The following is an 8635-nucleotide window of genomic DNA, read 5'->3' as shown; positions in this document are numbered from 1 at the left end:
ATTATTTATGCGCCGGCGGAATCTGTACCCGCATGATCTGCATCAATGGCGAACAGCGGAATGTTGATTTAAAATTCTCATGCATTTCAAATAGGCGCTGCATCGCGTGGAATACTTGTCAATTAAAGGCTTTTAACGAAGCAGTTACGCTTGAGAAAGTGGCGTGTGAATAATGATGACGGGTACAGGAAACATGTACAGTAAGTAACAAACGTGACGAAAAAACGTGGAACTGGAGACGTGGAGTTCTCTGTTCGAACACAGTGCTGACGGTGTGCTGCGTACTGGTTGTGTTCCGCTTGCACACTGTTTATCGATTGAATATTTACACCGCGGACCGACTGGCCGATTTCTACTCTTTCCCTCGAAAATGGGACACTTGTCATCCTGATTAACATAAATTGATTAAACAGGAAAAATCGAAAAGCATAAAACGCCACTAAAAACCGCGATCACGTTTCCGTCGAATTTACAAGTATCGCCACTTTCATAAAGTGCGAATGAACTTCCGATAGGGAAGTATAAAAACACAGTGTAAAACCGTATTGATCGAACCGTTGATTGTCCCCAGAGTCAAGGCCACATCTGTCAAAATCGCACTCAAAGCAACACGTAGAAAGTACACATTATTATCCTTATCGCGCACACCGTGCTCTCCTGATTGTCTCAATTCCCGCATCACCGCGGTGCGCAGACGGGAGACACATGACCCAGGTGCTTTACACTACAGTCGATATTGATCGCAGCTAATCACCGGCATTGCGCAATCATCGCTGTCGGGCGAGCGTGACTTTCAAACCCAACTCGACATTGCACAGTACAATACTGCTGCGCGGATTTACCGCTAATTCCTAATCGGCGGCGGGGCCTTAATGACGTTATTCCCCGACACATGCGCGGCTGGTAAGGGCGGCCACATGACGTCCTGTGTTCCTCCAATGTGTCATTATATTTGTCTAACCTTTATTGAGCTGCGATTAGAAGCAGGCAGTGTGTTTATAATCTCCACCATCCGCGTGAAATAACGAAGAGACACTTCGTCTTCCCATCGCGAGAATGAGCTGTTCCTGTGACATCTTCCCGGTTTTCTGGACCACGTCCGGGGAAGCCAGTTACTTTATCCAAGTGCGGTTATAATCTCCATTAGTGCTTACAATTTTAATGATCAGTTTAAGCGCTGGATACTGTTCCTCCCGAGGATGAACTGTTCCTGTAACATCTTCCCGGTTTTCTGGACAACATCCGGGAACGCCGGCTACTATGTCCAAGTGTGGTTTATTGCGATCTTAGTTGCTTGCGTACTAAGTATCCTTGTACACTCCATCTACATTTCCCTGTTTTTCGCCACCACTTTCCTGCGGACATCCGCCGGGATTTTAATTTTTAACTACTTTTCAACAAACCTCCTGATGACCACGGTGAGTATGCCGGTACGCGCAGTCCTCGTCTATCTCATCCACATCGAAGAACACCCGGAAGTCATCCCGGAAATCGCCCACTACGCCCACTACATGTTCCTGGTGAACCTACACGCCACATACTGGAGTTGGCTATTCCTGGCGCTGCACCGACTGTTCAACGTCTTTCTACAGCGCGCCGCGCTGTGCCGGCAGCGGAAATGGCTGTACGTAAAAGTGGCTCTAAGTTGGATGATCCCGGTGGCGGTGAACCTCCCGGTGCACAGCCGGGATGATTGTTGTGCGGCCAGTCCGTGGCACGCCTGGTGTTGTCGCCGGGAGTGTCCGCTGGCGTTCTGGCTGCCGTTCATTGGGATCTACGTCCCCTTCGCCTTGGTCGCCCTCTTCTATTTATTGATTATTCTGAAAGTCCGCAAGACCAAGCGGGAGCTGCTGCAGCGCGTGTCGTTGAAACGCCGCCGGCGGGTCAAGATCGCGCCCAACGCCGGCAACGGCATCGCCGGGCGGGTGTTACTGTACTTCTCGTTTCTGATGTTCTACCTGATTCCGTCGGGAATCTATAGTGCGGTCGCGGAGGAGCAGCGCAGCGCCGCGTTGGAGCTGTTCTTGTCGTTCATTTTCACGACACCCTATGTGATTAACACGGTAAGGTATTCTGTAGATTCACCGGCACGTAGATTGCCGCTAATTTGCGTTATTATGGTAGCGCGTAATGACTGTTATTTGGGAGAAAATTGCTTCGTAATTAGGTGGTCCTGTTTACGCTCTTCAAGGAGATCCGCCAGTCGGTGTTAACCGCGTGGAAGCGATGGCATCGGCGGTGGCTGGTGCACCAGAGTCTGATTCACACGCTGTAGTGCATGGTGTTGCGGCTGACCTTTCTCTGCGCCATAAATCATTCCAAAAGCAAAATGTGTGGCATTGTCACTCTGTTTTTATGTTTTGATTTTATTTCACGTATATGTTTTATATGTTTTGATCGTTGGACGTTAAGTGAATTTGCCAGTGGAAAAAATTGGAGAAGATTCTATTCATGTAAGACGTTTTTACCGGCAAAATCGTTCTTATACCGATCCAGAATTCTATCAGTTTTTTTAAAAAAATTCATTCTACAATTTTGACAAATTAGTTTAAAATTCGAATATTGTGTTGGTGCCACATGGTTCGGGCACTTCGGTGTGAGATCGATCTGCGTAGTTATAGGAATTTACTGGCAAAATTTAAAGACGACCGGTTGATTATGAGACTTTGTTATACTTGAATGCATTTAATTTTGCTGGAATTTTGTTACCCTCATTCCTCTGCAGCCTGCAACTGGATGTTGCACGCACAAAAGGATTTCTCTCCTACGCTGCTACGTATAAAAATCATTTGGCTGCACAATGCTAAATGCCATCCAAAAATAATGTCTGGAAGTGCTCAGAAGCGAAACTTCTCGTGGGTTGTACACGAATTTGGTTCAATGTGCCGGGTAACTTGGAAGTTTTAATAATGGAAAACGTGGGTAGCAGACAGCTTATAACCATGTCTGCTCATGGCAAAAGCTTACTTTGTACAACCCCCGAATAAACAAGTATACTGATTATACTAGCATTTCGGATGTGCCCAGTTAAAATCAGATGCGCATGAATTACCTTTAAATACCGGTACCGAATAATTCAGATCCGTCTGCAGCGATGGTTTTGATAATGCATATCACAATACCAAGGATGCCGGCATTTCCGCTGACTATTATGACTATTTAATGTTCGACAATTATAACGGACGTCAAGCCGGTCGGCGATTGACATTACGCTATGTAATCGGTCCGCTTTTCCAAAAGACAAACACGTCGATATTTACACAATAATTGTATCGGCCATAAACTTTAGGTTTGTTTTAGATTCTGTTATTCCAATTACCTGCACAGATTACAGAATATTTTACATGCTTTAGTGTGCCGCATGTAAATTGTGAAAGACTGATATTGATAACCCGTTATCTGGAAGAATATTAATTATTCATTTGAATTTTACAACCATTTTATTAGGACTGCTTGCACAAGCTAACGTTTCGCTTTAATACAGCAAAGACCAATGTACTTGAACTTGTAAGTACAATGTCATATAAATATTGTATGCTTGATGGGAGCTGGTTAAATGACTCGAATTTTTAAAAAAATTGCGATGGTTAAAGACAATTTGGATGCCCAATCGTATTAAGGGATTTGGCCCGGTACATAGCACTGAATTCATGTACATTGACAGGAATGTTCTACTTTTATTTGTAAACGACGGCAGAGTACAAATCAAGAAACATTCAGAACTCAGAAGTTAGCCAAACCGTGAGAAAAGCTTAATTGTCACAACAAGAAAGAGTTCAATTAACTTTTCGACTCCATCCATTGACAGGTGTATTCGCTTTCGCGCACTTCAAAATACTTTTTTGGGTTGCTTTTGATATTGTGTAGCCAAATGATTTGTATACACAGGCGTAAAATCCGTTTTTGCGCGCAACATCCGGCTGCGGAGTTATGGGGGTAAAAATATTCCAAAAAGTTTTAATGCATTCAGGTGTACCAAAAGTCTCATTATGGACCGATTTCTTTTCAATTTTGCATGTAAATGCGCATAACCCATGAAGATCGTTCTTACACGGATCCAGACTTCCACGATTTTTTTCAAATTTTAAAATGAATTTTAAACTTTTTGAAATTCAGTTTAAAATTTGAAAGACATCCTAGAACAGTGGATCGGTGTAAAAACGATCTTCATGGTTATGCGCATTTACATGCAAAATTTGAAAGGGATCGGTCCATAATGAGACTTTTGGTACACCTGAATGCATTTAAACTTCTGGAATATTGTTACCCTCATAACGCCGCAACCGGATGTTGCGCGCAAAAACGGATCTCACGCCTATGTATACAAATCTTTTGGTTACAAAATATCTAAGGAACGAATTTCCACGGGTTCGGGCCCGTGGAAAGGATTTGGAAAGGAAATTGCCATGGATTTCCATGGATTCCGTGGATTTACGGAAATCCAAATGGATTTCCGTAAATCCAAGGATTTTACAATTTTCGCTGGAATACCATTTTTTAGCTTTGTTTTCCCGCAGATAGCTATCCAGCGTAACTCGGCTACCAATTAAACACCATTTCAGTTAATGCCGTCTAGTTGATCGCTGCAGATTCATAGTTTCAAGCATGATTCAACTGCAAAGTACCGTTTTTTGCCAGACCACGAAACCGGTTTTACTGTACTTGTGGAAACATTGAAGTTTATTACCGACTTATTACAAATTTACGTAGCTGGCTTGTTAGAGTATTTACAAAAATACTAATTACTGAAATAAAACAGTTGAAAAGTGAAAAACCTTAATAAAATATAACTTAAAATCTAATGTTAATTTTTAAAACGAAAGTAGTTCGTTTATGTCCTAGATTCCATATTAGCATGCAAATTTCAACCTCGTATGCCATTTTGGTTTGTTACAGCACCTTATTGTATTCGCACTTTCGTTTTTCAACATAAGAATAAGTTAGTTACGGTAAAAAAAACAACACTGTCATAACAAAAGGCTCTCATTCAACTGATCGGCTTCGGGATCTTGTATGTAAGTGATAGATAAAATCATATACAGTAGCATTAATGTTTTCAAAATTATTATTAGTGCGTTACATACCTAATCATTAGTACCGGGTGGGAGACAGTGAGCATTTTTGCACTCATTAAATGCTAGTGCGCTGGAATTTTTGTTGTAGCAATATAAACAGTGCATTACGTTTTGTTTTCATGCCGCCAAAGAAAATTGAAAACTGCTGAAACTGACAGGGGTTTTATGGCAAAAATGTGAAAAAAGTGAGAAGCTGCCGGCTTAGTTTCGATAATTTCGGAAGTTTTCGTACGTTTGGAAATCCAAATACACAAATTTGGATTTCCATTCGGAAAGCGGAATTCCACGGATTTCCTAAATTCCGTTTTCCAAATCCAAGCAGGTCGCCTGGATCGCGGATTTGGAAAACGGAATTCCACCGTGGAATTCCTTTTTCCGTGGATCTTCGTTCCTTAAAAATATCATAAAGCAATGCAGAAAAGTGTTTGGGAGTGGGCGACAGCGAAAGTTTCCGTGTGTCTACACGAATTTGGTGCTATGTACCGGGCCAAATCCCTTAAATCTTTGTTACCGGGATAGCGGCATAATAATCATTCAGTTTCAGTACAGTACAAAGTACGAGTATAAAATAAACGATTCAGCGTAAATACACGCCGTGGTAACGGCAGCTTCCTGTACGATCACTATGTACAGTCAGTATAGACACTCGCCAGGGTCATCAATAAATCGATCGGTTGAAAGCATGAGCAGCATGCTGACACAGCTGCGAGTTCGCTGCATCAACGTCCCATAGTCCTTACCTCAACGCTAATAATTTTGATCTGGAATGCGTGTTTTATCATTCCAGCCATTAAAATTGCACGCCTCACCAAATTATTCAACAATCCTTTATTTCCATCACGCCGGGAGAATGTCCGTACATCACCTGCAATTCAAGAGATGGTTCCTATAATTACCATACATAGATGTGTACAAACACCACAGGAATTGCGGCTTGTGCAATTGCCAATTTAAATAATATCTGATATATTTGGATAGTACGCGAAATCTCCAGTTATTTAATTTGTACATCTCACCAGTCTGTAAAACGATGACCGAGAAATTTCCGCTGGCCAGTGCTCCTTCACACCACGACGAGCCTCCGGATTACAATGAAGCCGTCTCCGGAGATGAGACCCGCATTCCCATGGTCGGGACGTCCGCCGTTGAAATTACGGCGCGAACCGCGGCCGACACAACCAGCGAAGGATCAGCCTCCGGCCCACAGGGATGTACGCGGAAAAGGTGGTTGGTCATCTTGATCTATTGTGGCATGCTCCTCGTCCCCATCTGCGGTCTGTCGCTGGTCCTATGGAGACCGTTCCAGCTGCGGCGCGCGCTATCCGGATACGGGATACTGTTCATCAGTTATTGCGTGTATTTACCGATGGTTCTTAACTGGAGTAAGACCTACAAGATGCTCCTGAAAGCGGTGTCCAAAGAGGAATTTCTGGATTATGTCCAACGAGCTGCTCAAAGTAAGAAACGGTGTGCTGTTTCGGTACTGAAATAAATGATAAAACGTGAAGAGATTGTGATTACATTAACTTTGGTCATCCGGAAATAAATTAAGGAAAACTAAAAAATGCTACAACTATGCTGAATTTGTGGAATAGATCGGGCATATACGTATTTTCCATTGAAATACGGTGAGAATGCGGGACTGTTCAACCTTAGACTATAATGTAAAGTAAAATTATATTAAAAGCGGTAAGTTTGTCCGCAATTACATTCCTTAACGCTTTTCGCATTCCGGACATTTTCACAATATGGATTCGCGTACCATGCAGACACCAGAGACACGGTATTCTCCGCGCTGTTCCACAAGACGAAACCACAGACTGACTAAAATGATACATCATTATAGTTTATATACACGAAATTGAGAGAAAATAGAAAATCGTCAAGGTTTCTAGCCACTGGTATGCGGTACGCGAATGCAAATTGTGAAAATGACCGCAATGCAAAAAGTGTCGAAGTATAATATTAATGTCTGTATTTCCGTTCTTCAACTGTACTTTACTTTCAGGCCGTCCCCGCATAACGTGGCGCATGAAATGCTACCACGACGACGACCGCACCGTTACCGTGACGCGCGGCACCCGCTCCCCTTCTCGGAGCGCCACCAGGAGCGCGTCACCACGTGGACGGGCGAGCAGGACTTCGATTTCCGACGCTGGGAGAACGTCTCCTCCGACAGCGTGAAACCGTTCGACTCCGAAGGCTTCTTCACCGTCACCATGTCCATTGACTATGTGCTGGGCGACAAGAACACGCGAACGGCATTTGCCCAGCAGAAGGAGGGATTCGTGGCGATGAACCGCAGCCAGGATCGCAAGTACGAGCTGGATGAGGTGGTGGATGTGGAGGGCGTGGCGAAGGAGATTGTGGTCAATACCAAGTCCAACGGGTTTTCTCGCTGAACGCGTACCGCGTGGCGGCCGTGCTGCTGTTGGGGCCGCTGTGGTGCTGCATTATCGCTAGACTGCACCAGCGCGTGGTGCATCATTTTGCTAAGAAAGTGTTCATCTAATTGTTTTCAGCCCATTTTTTGCCGTGAACTATTTGCATTGCCAGTGTATATACATGGTGTCACATAACAAAAGGTGACGTGCCCGTTGACATTCTTGCCAAATTACATTATCGTTATTGAAATAACTTGTATTTACGTCATATTTGTATTTAAGGACTTTTACTAAGAAAATTATATTTATTAATCATTGAAGATGTAAGTATCAATCTGCGTGAATGATAAAAACCCAATATTTATAGGAGGTGTATGAGACTTTTACCTTCGTATATACTCTGTTATTAAAGATTTGAACCCCAAACAAAATACTGGCCGATTTGGATGTACTTCCATCACCGTCAGCGGCGCGAGTCTACGAGACTTTGCGGGTTTTCTGACATTGCTTTCCGGACTAATTTCCAGTACGTGCTTACTCTGTATAGCACATAATGCGCAAACTCCGCGTTGTTAAGAAATGTCTTGCCGAAACGTTTACCATGAGGAAATCTTCATTTGGAGACATTTCATTTAGAGACGAACGCGACTGTAATGTTTTCCGTAAATGCCGTATTAAAAAGTTATCCTTACGACGTGTTAAGAGTTTCCCACGGCCATAGGTAACTTAACGTTGGCAACGGTTACATAAAATCAGTACAGAGACTTTTCCTTTTCCCCCAAAAGACCAAACTACCACAGAAAGTACGTGACCAGCTTTTACATGTACATTCAACAAAGACGCTTTATCAGTACGCTCGTTTCCAGTTACGACTGCCGGTTGAAAATCACTCGCATGAATTCTTGCCAACGTCTGTAGATCGAAATCCAGCGAGGCAATGCCGGATAATTAGGAAATATTTTGATAATGTAATTCTTTTTTTTGTCACAAAACTTGTGTACTGTAGCTGGCTTGTGCCAATAAAATATATGTAAGCAATTACAGACTCTGTACAGCTGTTGCCCTCGTGACGGTACACGAATTTTCGTCGACGAAATGGCGGGTCACCAGTTTCCAATTGGGATCGAAGCTTGCATGTGTCAGCCATGCTAAATACTGACTGCACTTGTAGATCAT

At 43.2% G+C, this 8635-nt stretch overlaps 2 protein-coding genes across 2 annotated transcripts; both read left to right on the top strand.

Annotated features, from left to right (window-relative positions):
• The first annotated feature begins 1409 nt into the window (after positions 1 to 1409).
• On the top strand, positions 1410 to 2335 carry LOC129596511 (uncharacterized). Its single transcript, XM_055493809.1, has 2 exons — positions 1410 to 2063; positions 2192 to 2335. The coding sequence occupies exons 1-2, from the start codon at positions 1410 to 1412 to the stop codon at positions 2273 to 2275; spliced, it is 738 nt and encodes a 245-aa protein (XP_055349784.1). The 3' UTR covers positions 2276 to 2335.
• Positions 2336 to 5842: 3507 nt separating this feature from the next.
• Positions 5843 to 7827, top strand: LOC129596532 (uncharacterized). The gene is made up of 2 exons (XM_055493843.1): positions 5843 to 6532; positions 7084 to 7827. The coding sequence occupies exon 2, from the start codon at positions 7112 to 7114 to the stop codon at positions 7475 to 7477; it is 366 nt and encodes a 121-aa protein (XP_055349818.1). The 5' UTR covers positions 5843 to 6532; positions 7084 to 7111; the 3' UTR covers positions 7478 to 7827.
• The last annotated feature ends 808 nt before the right edge of the window (positions 7828 to 8635 follow it).

Source organism: Paramacrobiotus metropolitanus, unplaced genomic scaffold (genome assembly GCF_019649055.1).
Source record: "Paramacrobiotus metropolitanus isolate TYO unplaced genomic scaffold, Prichtersi_v1.0 Parri_scaffold0000091, whole genome shotgun sequence".
NCBI lineage: Eukaryota > Metazoa > Tardigrada > Eutardigrada > Parachela > Macrobiotidae > Paramacrobiotus > Paramacrobiotus metropolitanus.
The sequence above is the reverse complement of the archived record's forward strand: the minus strand, read 5'-3'. Positions and strand labels throughout refer to the sequence as shown.

Coding starts and splice junctions, on each gene's coding strand:
- LOC129596511 (XM_055493809.1), top strand. CDS start 1,410: ATGACCACGGTGAGTATGCCGGTACGCGCAGTCCTCGTCTATCTCATC. Junction 2,064..2,191: donor CACCCTATGTGATTAACACG/GTAAGGTATTCT, acceptor ACGCTCTTCAAG/GAGATCCGCCAGTCGGTGTT.
- LOC129596532 (XM_055493843.1), top strand. CDS start 7,112: ATGCTACCACGACGACGACCGCACCGTTACCGTGACGCGCGGCACCCG.